Source organism: Diabrotica virgifera, chromosome 7 (assembly GCF_917563875.1).
Source record: "Diabrotica virgifera virgifera chromosome 7, PGI_DIABVI_V3a".
NCBI lineage: Eukaryota > Metazoa > Arthropoda > Insecta > Coleoptera > Chrysomelidae > Diabrotica > Diabrotica virgifera.
In genome coordinates, this window is record NC_065449.1 from 25,950,228 (window position 1) to 25,970,903 (window position 20,676).

Consider the following 20,676-nt stretch of genomic DNA (forward strand, 5'->3'; position numbering starts at 1 on the left):
TAAATTTCATTGAGATCGGTTTAATAGATTTTGCAAAATAAATTTTGCAATCCAGCTTTCGCAAAAAAAATTTATTTTTTCAAAATGTCACAGGACTTAAAATAAGGCAGATAGCAGGTTGAATTTTTTTTTTGCGTATACGCTGTGAGCTCGTACGTAGAGGGGGTATTTACAAATTCGCGAGCGCCAGTAGTGACAAGTCTGTAAACGTTTACCGGAAATTTGACATAAATGTCAAAGCGATTAATTTAAAATTAAAAACATTAATTATAAAAAATATTAGTTGGTCAAAGCTGTGGTATATACAGTGTGTCCATGGTCAGGGTGCCCAAGAGGAAAAACTTTTTTATTTTCAATTTTAGCGAAAAATGTCATTCTTGATAAAAATACAATACAATAATTGTTACAATTTCGAACTTAGTGAAAGAATTTATAGGGATTTACATAAAATTGGCTACAAAATTAAGCAGGATTTGAAAAACTTGAATTTTATTTCGTTTTATGGGGTTTTAGAACAAGCAAAACTTTTGATCAAGAATGACATTTTTCGTTAAAATTGAAAATAAAAAAGTTTTTCCTCTTGGGCACCCCATCCGTGGACACACTGTATTTTTACCTTAAATATATTTACGTTTTAAATACTGAATTTAAGTTTTTTTAATGTTCCGTAATATGTAATTATAAATTATACTATTAATCTTAGCGCCATCTACACGATAATTGTGAAAGTATCCGAAGTAAGAAATTCATATTTTATCAATAGAACGTCAAAATGATTAACAAAATCTTAAAAAAATCGATTACAATTTAATTACTTTTTTGCGTTGTAAATATTAACCGATAACAATTAAATAATAAATTTAAAAATTATCGGTAAAAGTTGAATTAGTAATCCGCTAGGAGCGACACCAGTGAAGCTCAGAGCGTATAGAAATGTACTGTAACTGTCATTTGCAATTTGCAAAATTAAAATCGATTAACTACCACGGCGTCAGGATTTTTTTTTTAAATAAACATTAATTATTGGTGCTACGCGCAGGACAGCTGATAGTTTGCTCTGATTGGGCATTCCAATGACCTTTGATAAATATTGATACATTTTAATTTTTATTACATTTCGTTATAAATAAATAAATTTGTTTATTGCAAAATAAAAACACATACTCTATCTTTTGAAATAACACTTTTTGCAGCAAAAACTTTCTTTGTTCATATATTCTAACTTAGAGAATAAAAGTTTATTATTTTTAGACATTTGCAATTGTTTAAACAATATTTCACAAACAATAATAAAATTAGTTTGATTTTTGTGGAATTACAATATCCAAATACAACAAAATAGAGAGTAAGAAAATAATACATTAGATAAAGATTGGAAGAAATTTTGGTGGAAATCAACTTGTGTAAATCGAACACCGCTGTCCTGCGCGTAGCACCAAAAATTAATGTTTATTTAAAAAATTTCCTGACGCCGTGGTAATTAATCGATTTTAATTTTGCAAATTGCAAATGAAAGGTACAGTACACCTCTATAAGCAAAAAAATTTTTAACTTGCTATCTGCTTTATTTTCAGTCCTGTGACATTTTGAAACAATGACTATTTTTTGCGAAAGCTGGATTGCAACATTTATTTTGCAAAATCTATTGAACCGATCTTAATGAACAGTATTGTTTTACTGTATCATAAAGTTTTTCTGGGTAAAATATGAAGGTCCTAAGTGTAGCGTAATTGAATGAAAAACTTAAATAAATGCGAATACTTGTTTTTGTATGTTTTTTTTTTCGCAATTATGACTATTTTGCAACAAGTGTGACTATTTTTTAAATTTCTAACCAATTCTATATTGTAAGAAATTTAATTACGCAACTTTTATGTCAATACAAGTTATAATCAAAAAACCGATAAAAAAATCGAATTTTTCCTTCATATTTTGACATTTTGATTATTTAAACAATGTTCCGGACCATTTTGAGCGGGAGGATAACTCAAATAATATTAGTTATTTTCAAGCAATTTCTGCAAAAAAAATTGAGTCACCTCTCAACGTCCATCTCAAAACAGATGCGCCCTGGACTATATGGAAAGAGTTGAAATTATATTTAGTTATATTTTTTTTATTGCAGACAAAGACGAACAAATCGGCCAACTACGAGATAGGGTAAGAACTTTAGAGTGCACCTTGGACGCTAAGCATGCCGAGCACAAACTGTTGGATCAGGAACTGGCTCAAGCTAAGGATCAATGTAGCGGGAAGCAAATCGAAATTAATAGACTGACTGATTTACTCGATAACGCGAGAACAAAGGTATGTATAATATATTTTATTCTACTCTATACGTTATATCTTATGTAGAATTATCGTTATATCTTTACTTCTTCTTCCATGACACTTTGCCGATATTTTTCTTGATTTTACGCAGCATGTAACAATTCATCTCCTGATAAGCCTAACCCTGATAAGGTTTCTTCTTCTTCTTCTTCTTCGTCTTTTTGTATAGACATGACTCTGTCTGTTTTTTCAATGTGCCTCTAGTAAGTTGTCGTTCTATAGCATTATGCTATAATTACTATTTCTGCTAATTTTATTTTTTCTTAAATTTTATTTATCATTTCTCAAAATCGAAACGACGTTAGTCATTCAAAATTCACATGTAAATAAAAACGGAATGTATCCTTCACCACGTTTTTCGTTTGTGCGGTGTAACAAACTGCACCCTCATAAATTAAGTACTATATCAGACAATTGTTTCAACAACTCACTAATGCATTCAAGGGCGTTTTCTTAAAACTGCAAAAGTATACGTCAGACCTAAATGATTTATTGTCATCTGGTCAGAGGGAAGAAACATAAACAGATTATCGTTGTGGTTTTCTTTTTAGTCACGACACAGCTGGTGAACGATTCACACACCAATCGTTCGGCCCTTTTCCGAAACCTAAGCGCAATACCTTTTTGTACCAAAATAAATAAAATATTTACCGTTCGTTTTATTACATTCATTTCAATTAATTTCGTCAACATCACCACCGGATTAGTTCCATCGTTTTCGTGGTCTTCCCATTGATCGTCTTCCTATTGGGGAACCGTCTCTCGCTGTCCTGACTACCCTATTTGTTGTCGTTCGGCTTATGTGGTCATTCTATTTTATTCTTCTGTTTTTTAGCCAGTTATTAATGTTATCCACCTTGCATTTCCGTCGTATATCCGTCGTATATCTGTATGATTTTTAGAAGGGTTTTCATCTCCGCTGTTTCGAACAATCTTTTTGTCCTCTCTGTGTCGGGTCGCGTTTCTACCGCTTATGTCATTATTGGTCTGATGACTGTTTTGTAAATTCTGCCTTTCATTTCTTGTCCGATATTTTTATTTCTCCATATTGTGTCATTTAGGCAACCTGCGGCTCTGTTTGCTCTATTCACTTGATCTTCCACTTCTGTTCTGTGCCTTCCGTAGCTAGATAGTGTGATGCCTATGTATTTAAACTCTATCACTTGTTCTATTATCTGACCTTCCAGCTCCAATGTACATCTTATTGGATCTGCTGTTATAACCATGCATTTTGTCTTTTGTGAGGAAATTAACATGTTAAATTATCTGGCGATTATGTTGAATTGGTGCAGCATACGTTGTAAATAATCTTCACTTTGAGAGATTAGTCTAACTGCATCGTCCGCATAGCAGATTATTTTAAGTTGTTTTTCTCACATTTGGTATCCTTTTTTAGTTTTTACTTTTTGTATTATTTCGTCCATGATCAGGTTGAACAATAAAGGACTCAAGGAATCCCCCTGTCTTATCCCACTGCCGGCTTCAATTGGGTCAGTTAATTCATCGTCCACTTTTATTTTTATTGTGTTCTGGTAGATGTTTTCGATCGTTTTAATTATTCCTAGAGGTACCTCTCTTGAGCATAACAAATGGATAACGTCCTTTAATGTGACCCTGTCAAATGCTTTCTTAAGCTCCACGAAACATACATATGCCGGTTTTTTTTGTATTCCAACGATTTCTCTTGAACTTGCCTCATTATAAATATACATGACCTTCCCGACCTAAAACCTTGTTGTTCTTCTGCTAATGTTATAATTTCATTCAATTTGTTTGTTATCACTTTGGTTGTTAATTTTAATGTTGTGTTTAATAAGTTAATTCCTCTGTAATTCTCCGAGTCCGATTTGTCTCCTTTTTTGAAGAGAGGTATTAGGATGCTAGATCTCCATTCTTGTGGTATTCTGTTTTGTTCTATTATTTTTTGTATTAGTTTTAATAGTTGTTTAGTTAGATCTTGCCCTCCGTACTTTAGGAGTTCGTTCGATATTCTGTCCTCTCCTGGAGATTTTCTGTTTTTTAATTTTCTTACTTGAAACTTGATTCTTAGTTCTAAGTTCAGCTGATAATTGCACAGCATAGATCTAAGTTTTATAAATGCTACCCTTGCGATTTCTATACGAGTTTTAATTTCTTCGCCAGGATTTAGTGTCTCGTTGATCCAACATCCCAGGTGTTTAAAATGGTTAACTTTTGTAATCGGCTCATTGTTGGCAATTAGTTGTATAATAAGGCCATTGCGACGTCTTGTTTACTACAGGTAACTTTGTCTTTGAATGTATTTAAGTCCGTTATTGGAGCGTTCTCTAGTGATTCGATCTATAAGGAAATGAAGATATTTGATACTTTTAGCCATGATGGCTGTGTCATCTAGATATCTGATGTTAATAGTTTCTCCCCCCAATTCGAACGACACATTTACCTTTCAAGGCTTCGTTAAATATTATTTCCGAGTACACGTAAAAAAAGTTGAAGATAACATATAACCTTGTCTGACACCTCTTTGAATAAAAATTTTGTCTGTTTCTTTGCCGTCTACCAAAATAGAAGCTTCTTGATTTCAATATAGATTTTGTAAAAGTCTGAGATCTATTTCATCTATTCCAATCATTTCTAGATACTCAAACAGTTTATCATGCTCGACCCAATCAAACGCCTTCTCAAAATCTATAAAGCAGATGTAAATTGGTTTCTGTACTTTCCGTGATCTTTGAAGTAATGTTGACATTGAGAACAAAGCTTCCCTCGTTCCCAATCTTTTTGTGAATCCAAATTGTTTGTTTCCCATTATTTATTCACATGTCTGCTGAATTCTATTAAGTATTATCTTGAGAAGCAGTTTTAAGAGAATGACTCGTGAGACTGAATCATTAGGTGTTGTTTTAGATTTTTTTGGGAGTGGGAGTGGGATATATTTAGACTCCAACCATATTTGTGGCTTATTCTAGTTTCGTATGTTATGTAGTTATATTATAAGTGTAGTTATAAACGATCTTTGCCGGATATTGTAAATTTGCTTGTTTTTTTAGATCAATGAATTGGAACAAGACAGAGCCCTCAGTGATAAATCGGAACTGGACGAACTACTTGATAATGCCAGAAAGGAAAAAGATACCTTAGAGTCTGAAGTTGCTCATTTAAAGGAGCAACTAGCTATAAGCAAGAACGAAATAGAGAAATTAAGAGAGCAAGTGTCGATTTTGCAAGAAGAGTGCAAGGTATGAAGCTAAATACTAGATTCAACTCCCCTACATACTTTATTATTCGTTGCATTGGAATAACAAAGTTCTAACTGCCTCTACTGCTAAAGGTGCAATTTTTAATTATGACTGTTTTAACATTACTATGTTATGTATTTATTTTACTATTATTGCCACTATACAGTGATGAGCGCGCTAATAACCGGCAGAATAACGCAAAATATGGAAAACATAATATTTGGTTGTGAGATAAAAGAAATGAAAGTAGTAAAGGTGGGATATTTAGCGATAAAAACCTATAAATTTACATTATATTTATTGTTTTTCATCTTTAGACGTATCAGAGGAGTATGTCAACTAAATCTGTTACTGTGACAGTGGTAGTTGCCAAATTCGTCCTATACATCTAAAGGTGGGAAACAATAAATATAATATTCGCGATATTAAGTCACAATGACGACCTCTCGATGATTTCGGCTGAACTAAAATTGAGGGTGTTTTTCTTCTTTTTTTTATTGGCCTACTATAATGGGGGTTTTTAATGTCAAATCGTTGTCAAATTTTGAAATTACAAACGAGCAACAAATATGCATTGTTTATTTTTACAAATTGGTTGCTTATATAAAATTATTTTATTAATATGTAATATTCACCTGTCAATACAGGTTGGCGTCGATATTGTATAGAATCGATGTTTGCAAGTGCCAGAAGATCCTGCAATACAAGAACATTTTGAAAATATATTTTTTATTTGTCTGCAGAGTAATCAAATGTAACATTTACTTCATGAGGAGGTCCAAACAAATCACAGGTTTACACACACAAAAATATTAGTTATATCTTGCTAGGGGTGTTTAATGTTATTTTTATACAGTAGGTGATTAGCATCAAAAAATTTTTCACCTTCTTCAAGTTTTCTGCTGTCTTCACCGATATATTTAATAAATTGACTAATTGTCACAAGATAAGGACTTTGAGAATTCAAATTATTTTGATTAATCGATAGGATTACTGACTTTCCAATGTGAAGATTCCATGTTAATGATACCTACATAACAATTACTCAAAAACAATGAATATATTTTCGCGCGTTTGAAATTTCAAAATTTGACAACGATTTGACATTAAAATCCCCCATTATAGCAGGCCAATAAAAATAAAAGGAAGAAAAACATCCTTAATATTAGTTCAGCCGAAAGCCACGAGAGGTCGTCATTGTGACTTAATATCGCGAATAAATTTATAGGTTTTTATCGCTAAATTTCCCACCTCCACTAGTTTCATTTCTTTTTATCTCACAACTTAACATGTTTTTCATCTTTTGTGTTATTCTGCCAGTTATTAGCGCGCTCATCACTGTATAGTATGTTTTAAGAATGTAAATTAAAAAAATATAATTAAATTATTATATTTTCATTAACCTCAAAAGGTTACTTCAATGGTTAATACACAGGAGTTCTGATTTGAAAAAGTATTCAAACTTATTTAATAAAAAATCCACAAAGAAAAAGAAATGTTTTTCTTGTAGTTGGCTGTATACTAGCCCTAGTCCATTCTTTCACGGTTTTTGCTCTAAATTTTAAAGAACCGCTTGGTTTGACATTAAATTTGGCATACGTATAACTTACATGTCAAAGAAAAAAGTGATATTGTGCCGATGTGTGCTTTTGCCATGGGGGTGACTTTCACCCCCTCTTGGGGGTGAAAAAATATATGTCCAAAATAAGTCCGAAAATGGGTAAACTGACTAATTTTAAGTAACTTTTGTTCTATAGAGCTTTTTCGCCAAGTCAACACTTTTCGAGTTATTTGCGAGTGAATATGTTCATTTTTCAACAAAGTAACCACATTTTTGGACGGTTTTTCGCAAATAACTCAAAAAGTAAGTATTTTGTCGAAAAAAACGTTCCTAGCCAAAATATAGCCTATAAAAAAGTAAAAAAATGGTGTACGCGTTAGGTCTCTGGATCTCGTAGAACCAGAGTTATAGCCAATGAAAAATAGATTCATATTCACCAAATTTCAAATAGAATATTTCGACGTGAAATATCCAAAAAATTAAGCACTTTTTGAGGAAAACTCTTTTTAACTTTTTTAAAGTGTTTAAAAAAAGCTTTATTTCTGTTTTTACAAAAAGTTTCTGGCATTAAATTTAGGCAAGTTACGCTCAAAATAAAGTTGGTCCCTTTTGTTTTTGCAAAAAAAAATCAGGAAGACCACCCCCTAATTAGCAACTTAAATGAAATTAATCGTTACCGCTCCACAAATTATTTTACTTATGTTGTGTTTATATGATCTGTAAGTTTGATCGAGTCAAAGTGCTTATTTTTGAAACAATTTGGTTTCAAAGTAAAATTTTTAAAAATTTAAATTTTGAAAAATTTTTTTTTTTTTCAAAGAGATACCAAAAATCTCGAAAAACAAAAAAAGTCAAATTTGCTTTTCTGAATATCATGTATTTTTTTGTTTTTCTGTTAGACAAAAATTGATTAAGATTTGGTGTTTCTAAATTTGCATACATTCGTGATCAGTGACTCGTTCAACCCCTTTTAACTACAGCCCTTTCAATAATAAGGACTTTGAACCGATGAAACTTACAGATCATATAAACAATATATACACGAGTCAAGAAACTTGTGAAGTCGTAACGATTAACTTCATTTAAGATACTAATTAGGGGGTGATTTTCTCGATTTTTTTACCAAAACCAAAAGGGACTAACTTTATTTTGAGCGTAACTTGTTTAATTTTGATGTTAGAAATTTTTTTTAAAAAACAAAAATGAAGCTTTTCTTAAACACTTTAAATAAGTTGTAATGAGTTTTCCCAGAAATGTGCTTCATTTTTGGTTATTTCACGTTAAAGTATTTCATTTGGAATTTGACGAATATGAACCTATTTTTCATTAGCTATAACTCTGCTTCTGCTAGGTGTAGAGACGTGATATATACACCATTTTATATATACACCATAATTTTTTAAATTTTTTACAGGCTATATTTTTGCTAAAAATGTTTTTTCGACAAAATACTTACTATTTGAGTTATTTACGAAAAACCGTCTAAAAGCGTGGTTATTTTGTTGGAAAAATGAACATATTCACTGTCAAATAACTCAAAAAGTATTGACTTAGTGAAAAAACTCCATAGAAGAAAAGTTACTTAAAATTAGCCAGTTTATCCATTTCCTGACTTTCTTTGGACGAATATTTTTTCACCCCAAGAGGGGGTGAAAACCACCCCCAGGGCAAAAGCACATATCGGCACAATATCACTTTTTTTCTTTGACTTGTTAGCTATGTGTATGCCAAATTTCATGTCAATCCAAGCGGTTCTTTAAAATTTGGAGGTTTGCAATATTTTACCGTTAAAGAACGGACTATACCACTAATCACAAAATTGGAAAAAAATCCTTTGTAAAAGGTATAATTTTTTTTATTAAAAATCCCTTTAAAGGGCTACATCACAACAAAACGTTTTCGATTTTTTTATAAAATCATCATCAGTGTTAAGATCTAAAAATAAGTATAACCGAATTAATAAATGCAAAGTTGGTATTTAAATTTTGACTAGGGTTATAATAGCAAGTTGGTTAAAGGGATTTTTAATAAAAAAAATTTATACCTTTTACAAAGGATTTTTTTCCAATTTTATTTAATAAAGTTCTATCTACCACTATACCTTTGTAAAAAACAACTTAAAGTCATCTTATTGTTAACTACATACTTATGAACACTTTTAGTTCTTGTAGATAGGACCTAGTTGACTGTTTTTATTTCAGTTAAAACCTTGTTAACTTATCAAGATTTATAATTCTCGCAGATAGAACCTTGTAAAATACGTATTTCAGCCATCTGTTAATAGATGTCGGTGCTAGTATCATATTAAGGCGAAGAACATGAAATAGAACCATGTTATATAAAAATCTCAGTTTAGACAAAAATGGCAGATACAACCTTGTTATTCTCTGTTAATCAATAGTTCCACTTTATACAAAAAGCTGCTGGTTATAAAATATTATTATCTGTTTTAGGTCACTCGAAATAACGCAAAAACCACACAGTCTGATTTGGAGTACAAATGCGAGAAGTTGGTGAAGGAGAAGAATGGGTTAAATGAGCAACTACAAGAATTTCAAGAGGCTTTGAACGAAGTGCAGGTAAAATTTAGTAGATTTCAATTTTTTCTTGTTCTTCAAGTGCCATCTTCGCGACAAGGGTCGGCAATCATTATAGATATTCGGACTTTAGAGATGGTTGCTCTGAAAAGTTCATTTGATGTGCATCCTTACTATTCTCCCAGGTTGCACAGCCTTGATATTCTACGTCTCCATATTCTTTTTTTCCATAGATCTTTCGATGCAAAATCAGTTGGACCAAGTTGTATCTCTCTCTACGTTTAATATATGCGAGATATTCCAATTCTCTTTTGATTGTTTTCAAGATTGCCATTTCTTTATTCCTCCTTATCAGAACTTCTTTGTTTGTGACGTTATTTGCCCACGATATTTTCAGAATTCGTCTGTACACCCACAGCTCGAATGATTCTAGGTTTTTCATTGATGCGGTATTCAAGGTCAAAGTTTCCATTCCATAAAACAAAGTCAAGAAAACGTAGCATCTAGCCAACCTAACTCTTAGCTCCAACTTTAAATCTCTTGTGCAGAGCACTCTTCGCATTTTGTTCAAATTTGCTCTAGCCTTTCCTATTCTGATTTCGATTTCCTGGAAATAGTCATTTTTGGAGTTCATCATTCTTCCAAGATTTGCATATTTGTCCACTCGTTCGAAATTGATTCCGTCTTTTAGAAGATTCTCGTTATTTTGTTGATTTTCGATATTCTCATAAATTTTGTTTTCTTGACGTTCAGTATTAGACCATATTTTTTTCCATACTCTGCTGTTCTGGTCACCAGTCTCTGAAGATCTTCAATATTTTCGGCTAAGATGACATTTCGGTGGATGTCCTCCGCGTATCTAATGTTAACGGGAACTCCATTTATCTTCGTCAGAATAGGAAAAGAAAGTTACAAATATCACATGAACAGAATTTGACAGAAAGGTCAAAATACGCACTTGTATAAGCAAAAAATGTCGCAAAAATGAGCAAAGTTTTTATGAAATAAGCAAGGTTGAAGAAAAAAAAACGTGTAACTAAACATGGATATAATGATATAAATATGAATAAAGGACATTAACAATAAATTACATTTATTTTTAATTATCGTATTATTAACAATAAATAAAAAATTAACAAAGTGTTTTACTATTTTACAACAATATAATAAATTTGGGCTGTCTGCAGACAAAATTAGTTTATTCCCATTTATCTCCTAAGCCTAAGGGATTAAAATTCTTATGGTTTATTGAATTATTACAGTTTTATAGCTCTTTCTATTTCATAGAATTTTGCTTACGACAGGAAGTAACATGAAAGGACACCGCACACATCTTATGGAAAATATAATGTCACTCAAATGAAATAAAATTTACATGAATAGATGCGTCCAAAAATTTCAATAATTTGATATTCTTGTTCTCATGATAATTTTTCAGTGCGTCATTAAATATGACGTCATATACTGTATTGGGTGTGTCGAGACTTATTTCGTGTAATTATTGACGAATCTGACAGATGCCACAATCGTACTTAGCCATAGGTGAAAAGCTTGTGGAATTAAACTAATTAGTAATTTAGTAGATTTGATTTTTACGCAATATGTTAACATGTAGGTATTTTTTATAAAGGGGAATAAAATTAAAAAGTAAAGAATATTGTTAATTAAATTTATAAATATGGAAACATTAAAAAATGACACCAAGCTGTCCATAAACTGTGTTTTTATCTTCTTCTCTAGGTGCTGTCTCCGCTTCAAAAGTTGGCAATCATCAGAGCGATCTATATTTCTGAAACCGCGGCTCTAAATAATTCATTGTTATTAAATCCAAACCAGTTCCTAAGGTTCTTCAGTCATGAGTTACGTCTCCTTACTATGGATCTTTTTCTTGCATAATGACCTGGAGTATTAGAATATATTTATTCTAACGAACTAAATTCTAAACCAAAATACAAAACTAACTTTTAACGAACTAAATTCTAAACCAAAACACAAAATAATGCACAAAAACGTAATGTAACACAAGGGAAGTCGAATTCGAAATTTCAAAATGACAAGTACACAAAATACTGACCTGACAAATAACCGTCACTTGACTCTTTGACACTTCTAAAAAATGGCTAAAATGGACGAAGTTTTCGTCAAATGTTCGTAATACGTGTATTTGATTGGCTAGAAAAAACGCGCATTCTAAATATCAACGAATCAAACGTAGGTTAGGAATAGACATCTTATGTATATAACCATTGTAATGCTGCATTATTTTTGTGTTTAATCACGGAGCTACCGCTTTTTCCGTCTCATCTAACTTAATTCATTAGAGAGAAATCGAAAAACTGTGACGCACTGAAAAATGATCATGAGAACAAGAATACCATTGCGCCAACTCTGAATTTTGCTTAATTAGGGCGTTAATTGTAATTAAAGTTTATAGAAATCGCATGTCCATAAAACTGGCATTCATAAATAATATTAGTCTAGAGTCTAGAGGCTATTGAAAACAGTCATTCACCACTAGCTTAAGCCGCTTAGAGGCGGTACAACTAACCAAATTATACCTACTTTATTATCAATAATAATAGGAGAATATAAGAGTAAGCCATTGCCTTAATCTCAGAAAGATTTATGGAGTAAGCGAATCACAAGATCTTTTTTCTCTCTTTGACACACGTACATTCCTATTTGATTTTAGATTTATTTTTAGCAATTTACGCTCTTGTTAATCAAAATAAAGAGTTGGCGCAATTGTATCAAATTATTGAAATTTCAGGACGCATCTATTCATGTAAATTTTATTTCATTTTAGTGACGTTATATTTTCCATAAGTTGTGTGCGGTGTCCTTTCACTATAGTTTATCATAAAAAGAAAAATAAACAAAGATAAGGAACATATCTTTAAAATAAGCATTTTTACTAAAAATCCTAATTATAAGCAAAAAAAGTAAAATGCTTATAATCCGGCCTTTATCTATAAGTAACACCAGAACTTGCTACACTTCAAAGTCGAGGATGAGCGAGCAGAGCCCCACGTTCGAACCTGAATCGAACATGAATATAACATTCATGTTTGATTTCTACACGCAAAAATGCACCCTCTTCTCTTGGACTCCTTACTTACCACACCTAGCATCTGCGGACTTTTCTTATTTCTCAAACTCAAGAGATTTGAAAGGATAGAAGTTTTTAAAAAACTTTTTCATCACCTATCGTATACAAGATCGAAATTAATTTAAAATATATGTAAACTTACAGCTTTTTAAACATTTTATAATGTTTAATACATTTTTCTATACTTTCAGGTTCAAAGCCAGTGCCAGCTTGAGGATAAGAGGCAACTTTCAGCTGTATTGTCTGAGACTCAGAGAAATCTCAGCGAAGCGGAGAGGAAGAATATTATATTGGAAAGCGAAGTGGACGAACTGAAAAAACAAAGAGCTGAAGAGGTAAGTCTTTTATAAAGCTATTCAATTATGTATTTAATTAATCCTGTAACTTCAAATACTTCTTGAATAAATTTAAGAGCAACACAATTTACTTGACATTTCTGTGTAATAGAAATTCAATATTTTCGTATTTCTGATGATGATCATTTAGTTCTCTTTTAAATCTATTATTTTTTCGGTTTTAATTCTTCAGTTTTTATAATACATTTTTGAATTGCGATGTGGGTTTTTTGTAACATTATTGGTTGTTACTTTTGTAACGTTATTTTTGTAACATTATGTTGGTAATTTATTTTCCCCCTTTATTTTTAATTCCATAGTTGTGTGATATGCAGTGTTAGCAACCATACCATAAATAGTAGATATACTGCAATTGAAGGGCTTAATGTGAAACAATGACAAGCCGCACATGAGTTCAAAGAGAGTTAGTGTTATTCTTGGTTAAAGTAATAGTATAACAAGCCACTAACAAATTATCTCAGCCCTTCGTTAATAGATGGCCCGATAAATCTATGATCACAGTATTGCTTAGGGCTACTTTGTTCTAGTATCTACTCGACATAATGACAAGCCACATCAAAATGGCGAACATGGGCGAAAGCGTTTCGGATAATTATTGAGTTCTGACGATTCTAGAAAGAAAAATAATAAAGTTGACTTGCCATTCGATGACAGTGACCGTGACCATGACTATGTACAATCTAGAAGTGACTCAAGTAATAAAAATATACCGATATGTAATTTTTTCCTAAATGTGGCTTGTCACATTATTACCATTCAAGATTAATGTAGTGGCTTGTGACGTGGCTTGTTATATTATTGCATTTGGTTGTAGGATAATGAACAAGGTCCGTCAATAAAAAGGACAATACCAAACACATCCGTCAAAAATTTTAACAAGTTGACGGAGACAAAGAAATAAACACTGTTAACACCTATAGGGTTACAACCACCCCGAACTCAGTCAATAATAGAAAATTCTGAATATACATATATTTAAAATTTGGGTAATTATTATTAATGGAATAATGTAACAAGCCACATTTTTTTAAATAAAGGGTGTTTTTTCTCGAGTTTCAATTAATTTGATTGATATTGTTGTCAACTATAGTCCCATAGGGCATGATGCATCGAAATATCTAAACTAAAACAATAAAAGTTGTTACTGGATTTTTTAATATTATTTTTAACATTCAAAGTCAAATATATCACTTTTACCTTTTTGAGACTTGTCATTGTTTCACATTAAGCCCTTCAATTCTACTCCGTTTTACTATGTACTATCATACCTTCTTATTGGAAGCTCTGTACTGGAAGAAAAGGAGAACCGACGATTGAGATGCCAGAAGCTCTTTCAATACGATCAAAACAATATTATGCATTGGAAAACTGGAAATAGAAATTAGAACTTAGGTATTGAGATGTTACGTATTCTCTGTACTTGCATATGGTGTTGAAGACTGGACAATTACAGACGCAACTGAAAAATGACTTGCCAGTTCTCAGATGTGGTGTTGTCGAAGAATGTTGAAAATATCATGGACATCGAAACATTAAGAAAGATGAAAGAAGAAAAAGAAATTCTCAACACTATGAAGGAAAGAAAAATGAGCTACTTTGGTCACATACTCAGAAATGAAAAGTATGAGCTGACGCGATTTAGTGCAGGCCCTGGAAGTATTTGAGTATGCAAAACCTGAGGACCGGCAACTATGTTCGGATTCTTTTACCTGAGACCTTGAACAATGAAAAACTGAATCTTGCCGGAAGGTGCGATGGTGCCTTGTTACCCCCTCCCTCTCCCCTATGTTACGGGAAGATAAAAAGCGATTTTTCGCAAAAAATAGTTTTTTTGTACTTTTTGGGTCATTCGACGCAAAAAATGTTGTTACAATTTTTTTCGTATAATGCATAGCTTTCGAGACAAACGCGGTTAAACTTTAAAAAAATCGAAAAATTGCAATTTTTCAACCCGAATAACTTTTGATTAAAAAATAAAATAGCAATTCTGCTTGCAGCGTTTGAACGTTCAAGTCAAATTATACCGGTTTTGATTATTTTCATTGCTAAAAATTAATTTTTTTATTTTTATTTTTTTTTCTTTTTTGGCTTGGTCATTCAGCCAGTCTCAATCAAAAGTAAGGGCCGGTTGTTCGAACGCTAATCAACAATGATCATTATCAAATAATTAATTACTGTCAATGTCAATTGTTAAAACATAATTAATTACAATTCTGAGACTATAATCAATTAATATAACAATAATTATTAACATAATTAATAATAAATCTCATAATTGTAATTAATTATGTTTTCAGCGACCCAAACAAAGTTGACATTGACAGTTTTGGTGACAGTAATTAAATATTTAATAATGATCATTGTTGATTAGCGTTCGAACAACCGGCCCTTAATGTATTAAAGATATTGTCAATTAGTGAAACTGTGAAACTTGGTTATTATAATATTATTACAATTTTTTACTTCTTATTTACCTACTCATTACAGCTAATGTACATACTATTGTCCTTTTCATGATCATTTTTCAGTGCGTAACAAATTATAGGAAAAAGGGTAAGTCCGTGATAATACACATTTATGACATTTATTCTAACATGACATTTTAGTTAAATCTGACAGTTGTTACATTTTATTTTCAATTTGGAATAAAAACAAATCAAATGTGTTTCTTGCATTTATAAAATGGTATATCCTTTGATTTGTATAGTCTTATAAATTATACAGATTATATTTGTAATATTATTATCTAATTAAAAAAATTATTAAATAATTAAAATTATTTTTTTATTATGGCGCCATCTATCGACAACTAGAATAATCACCGAACTAAAAATAATTACCAAAGTAATCTCCGACGTGCCTTTTTTTTCTGTCATATACAATTTAATACGTTAGAAAGAAATCGAAAAACTGTGACGCACTGAAAGATGATCATGAGAAAAAGAATATGTTAAAAAATATAAATATATTATACTACTTAATGTTTATCAAGAACACATAGTGTATACATTTTACAAATAAAAATACGAATATTAATATTAAAATAAATTCATTCTTTTTTGTATTTTATTTTAGTTTTTTTTTGTTTTGTTTTTTGTTGTTTTTTTTTGTCACTACGATAGGATGTCAACCCGGTTCAACCCCGCGGAGGTTTAAATCCTCTTAGTGATTTTTTCTTTAATTTTTTTTATTTATTTTTTTTATTATTAATTTTTTTTATTTATTTTTTTTTATTTATTTTTTTTGTTTCATGTTTTTTATTATTTAAAAAAAAAAATTTTTTATTTGTTTTAATATTTTTTAATTTTTTTAATTTTTTTTAAACATATTTTACAAATACCTATAACTAATTACAATAATATTTTACTATCCGACAAGAAAGATACCAAACAGTCAAAAAATTTCTGTTTATTCAGTGACAGAATAAAGAGAATATTTACAGGGAGTGGGATGTTCTGGTCTATAAATAATTCTTTTAATTAGGTGATTGGTTAGGTGTTTATGCTTTTTGCATTCAAAAAATATGTGGTTCAAGTCACTTTTAACCTCACATTCTTGACAAATATTCGAATCTAATATGTTTATTTTAAATAAATGTGCAGGATAACATACATGTCCAAATCTAATTCTACTGATGGTGAATATGTATTTGCGAGGGAGGGTGAAATTCTTATACCAAGGTTTTTCCGGAATAATCGGTTGTATCAAACTGTATTGTGTTGTTGATATGTTACAGTACCTTTCATAGTGTATTTTCCAGCTCTTCATCTGTTCAGTTCTTAAACAAGCAAAAGCATCTAGAATGCAGGGCTGATATTTGGTTACTGTTCCATGGTTGAGGGAATTTTTAGCTAATTGGTCTACATGCTCATTATGTGTAAGTCCTGAATGTGCTTTGATCCACATAAGTTTTATTTTTGGGGTGTGTTTATTAATTTCAAATAAGATTTTTTTTATTAAAAAAATGTATGGATTAGAAGTACTGCAAGGTAGTTGAGGTGTTTGAATAGCAGTAAGTACAGATAATGAATCAAACAAAATTACTGCGGAATTATAGGATGCTAACTTGAAATAAATTAAAGCCTCATATATTGCCGCAGCCTCGGCAGTAAAAATGGAGAAATTTGAGGGCAGTTTAAACATTTTTTCTATAAATTTATCTGGAATATAATTTTTTTTTATTGTTAAACAAAGCTATAAACAAACAGTGTTTGAGCGTTTTGTCGCATGTTTGCACCGCGCCAAGGAAGTCCTACCTGGTCGGTTCCGTTCGGTTTTAATCCTTGGCGCGGTGCGGACATGCGACAAAACGCTCAAACACTGTTTCTTTATAGCTATGTTTACCAGTGGCGGCTCGTGATTTTTACAATAGGGGAGGCTATACCTAACTGTAAAATATTTAGACAAATTTGCACTAAGAATCAAAATCCGCCAAAAAATAAATTTAATCTAATTTAAGGCCCCATTTTTTGACCATTTTTTATTTACATTTTATAATATCATCATAATTCATAGTTTCATAATATCATATCATTTTAAAAATAGTTAGTCTAATTGGAAAAGTGTATTACCAAAGTTTGTGTCGTTTATTTGTTAACAATTCTATCTCTGTAAGTAGATATGCACATATATCAAAATAAATACAGATTTTTTAAGTTTTGCAGTCCATGCAGGTTGAAGGTTCACATTTTTTAAGATACTCAACTGTTTTTAGATATTTTCTTGTGGCATTTTTATAATCAAGTATATTCAAATATATTCAACTCATCAATATTGGCAATATCATTTTAAAGTCGTCTACTTTAAAATGTATAATACGTGTCTGAATTGCCGATATAAATGAGTCAGATTAAATAAATTATTAGAAGAATTTTTTACTAAGCAACAACATTTTTGTTTATTTAGTATTATTTTGTATTTTGACAACGACACCCGACTTGGGCGTCGAAACGTTAATAAAATCATTTTTAGGTAAAATTGTGGCTTATTTCCCATTGGAATATACTTGTTTTTAGATACTGTTAGATTTTTAAGATAAGTTTTTTAACTCTAAAAGCGGCCTACTACTGCTAGAGATGCATCAAGTCAAACTAGTTTGATTTTATTCAACAAACTTGACTTGACTTGAAAACCAAACATTTTTTATAAAAAAGTTTGACTTGACTTGATTTTAATATCTTTAGGTTTGACTTGAAATCAAACTTCTTCAAACAGTTTGAAGTTTGAATATCATATTGCGCAACGTGTCTATTTCCAATTATAAGCGAACGGCTCCACGAGCGACAAGTTTACGCCAGCAGTAGCCGTAAAACGAACTTAAGGTTCCGCGGAACGGAATAGGAATAGCCGAACTGAACTGACTACGCACAAGTCCTGTAGTCGCTTCAGTTCGGCTATTCCTATTTCGTTCCGTGGAACCTTAAGTTCGTTTTATGGCTATTGCTGGCGTAAACTTGTCGCTCGTGGAGCCGTTCGCTAATTGAGAGCGTACCGACTTTTGTTTTGACTTATTTGGATAGGTCTGAATCTGCTACTCCGCAAATTAGTTTGTATTAGTTCATATTATTAAGAAATATATGCTTGGCTTGTTTGTGAAATAATATCTGAACCTGAATATTTTTCGGCTCAGAATAAGTACCAGATCAAATTGAGTCTGATTTTGAAGGTATTCCCAGCGCAAATTAAGAGAAAAAAATCTGCATACTTGTATTATGTAAAAATAAAGAAAAGCGTTATAAAAAATGACAAATAGTGAACTAGTTCTTTAAGACGACATTGTAAAGTCACAAAAAATTCATTAAACCTACTCTATCAAAAATGTAATATTTTGTTGTTCCTTCATACATTTTTGTTAAAGGGGCCGTTCAAGTATTACGAAAGGCAATTTTTGAAGCTCTTACAACCTCTTTATTCCATCTGACTCTTTTCATCTTTTGTTGTGAAGAAAGGTCCAGCTATTTATTGCGAACACGTGTTACTGTGCTTGATCTGGTTAATACAAATTTTAAGATTTTTCCACTTGAATACTATTGTTCTATTGTAACATGAGCGGAGCGTGAGGGGGCAATATAATACAATCCAGGGGTTCTATGTAAAATATAAACGAAAGTTGGGAGATTGTGATTCCGTAGTTTTTTTTATTTAAGTTAAAAAACAATGTACGTAACGCGCTAACATTTTACATGGCTCCCTCTCCCCCCAACTTGCGTTACGTAATACTTGAAAGCTTCCAAAGTAGATTAAATTACACTTGGTATGATAAAAAAACTATCCAACGAATTATTTCTTTTAATCTATAACACTCAAATATAAAAAATTATATCGATAAAACGAAACTTGCCAGCAAGCAATACTAAGCATACATGAATCATTTTCAAAAAATTTACCCTATTTTGATTATAATCGCCTCCTCTATCAAGATACTTTTATGTGGCACTCATTGTATTATTAATTTTCTTATCTTAATTGGCAACTAACATGTCAATCTCGAAAAAAAGTATATCTACTAAATAAATTATTTTTCAAACTCTTTCAAACTAGTTTGACAAACAGTTTGAATTTTCAAACCTGTACGATTAACCAGTTTGACTTGACTTGAATTATTTGTCAGAAGGAGTGACTTGAGTTTGACTTGAAATTAAATCAAACTCAAGTCAAGTTCAAACATTCAAGTAAAACTTGTGCAACTCTAACTACTGCGAATCCAAAAACACGGTAAATTACCGATATTTTGCTTTTCATTACAGATATCGGAAAAAGTTATTTGAACAAGTTACTCCAAATATTATTCTAACCCCACATACCAAATTTGATCACAAAATTCGCACTTTTAGATTTTCATTATTTGTAGTCAGGATCCTAAAATTGGAGCGGCGGCTGCTGGCCGATTAGCCAGCCTTGCTAAATCTCCGGGTCTCCTTAACCGCTGCTGGCCTGCGCGGAGCATTAGCAAGTGAGACTTTCCGGCCAGCAGCCTCCGGTCCAGTTTTAGGATCCTGACTACAAATAATGAAAAAACTAAGAGTGTGAATTTTGTGATGAAATTTGGTATGTGGGGTTAAAACATTATTTTTAACAACTTGTTCAATTAACTTTTTCCGATATCTCTAACGCGAAGCAAAATAGCAAAGTAAACAAAACAGTGTAGCATGTGTAAAAATTTTTTGGGGAGGCTAAGGCCCGCTTGCTCATTCGGAGTTCAACTCAAGTTCAGCGCCATAACCGAGTTCAAGGCATGAAGTGCGTTTAACGGTGGTACGCACTTCATGCCTTGAACTCGATAATGGCGCTGAACTTGAGTTGAACTCCAAATGAGCAAGCGGGCCTAAGCCTCCCTTGCCTCCTCTGACCAGCCGCCACTGATGTTTACCAGTAAAAAAATTAATTTTTAGCAATGCAATTAATCAAAACCGGTATAATTTGACTTGAACTTTCAAATGCTCCAAGCATCATTGCTATTTTATTTTTTAATCAAAAGTTATTCGGGTTCAAAAAATTGCAATTTTTCGATTTTTTTAAGTTTAACCGCGTTTACCTCGAAAACTATGTATTTTACGAAAAAACT

At 31.6% G+C, this 20,676-nt stretch overlaps 1 protein-coding gene across 5 annotated transcripts in view; it reads left to right on the top strand.

Moving 5' to 3' along the window:
• Nucleotides 1-20,676, top strand: part of LOC114328697 (centromere-associated protein E) — a 419,952-nt gene that overhangs the window by 383,016 nt on the left and 16,260 nt on the right. For all 5 annotated transcript variants that reach the window (XM_050655514.1, XM_050655511.1, XM_050655513.1 and 2 more), the window contains 4 exons: nucleotides 2,126-2,307; nucleotides 5,361-5,549; nucleotides 9,564-9,689; nucleotides 12,948-13,091. In XM_050655514.1, coding sequence (XP_050511471.1) covers nucleotides 2,126-2,307; nucleotides 5,361-5,549; nucleotides 9,564-9,689; nucleotides 12,948-13,091 — 641 coding nt within the window. The remainder of the gene's footprint in view (nucleotides 1-2,125; nucleotides 2,308-5,360; nucleotides 5,550-9,563; nucleotides 9,690-12,947; nucleotides 13,092-20,676) is intronic.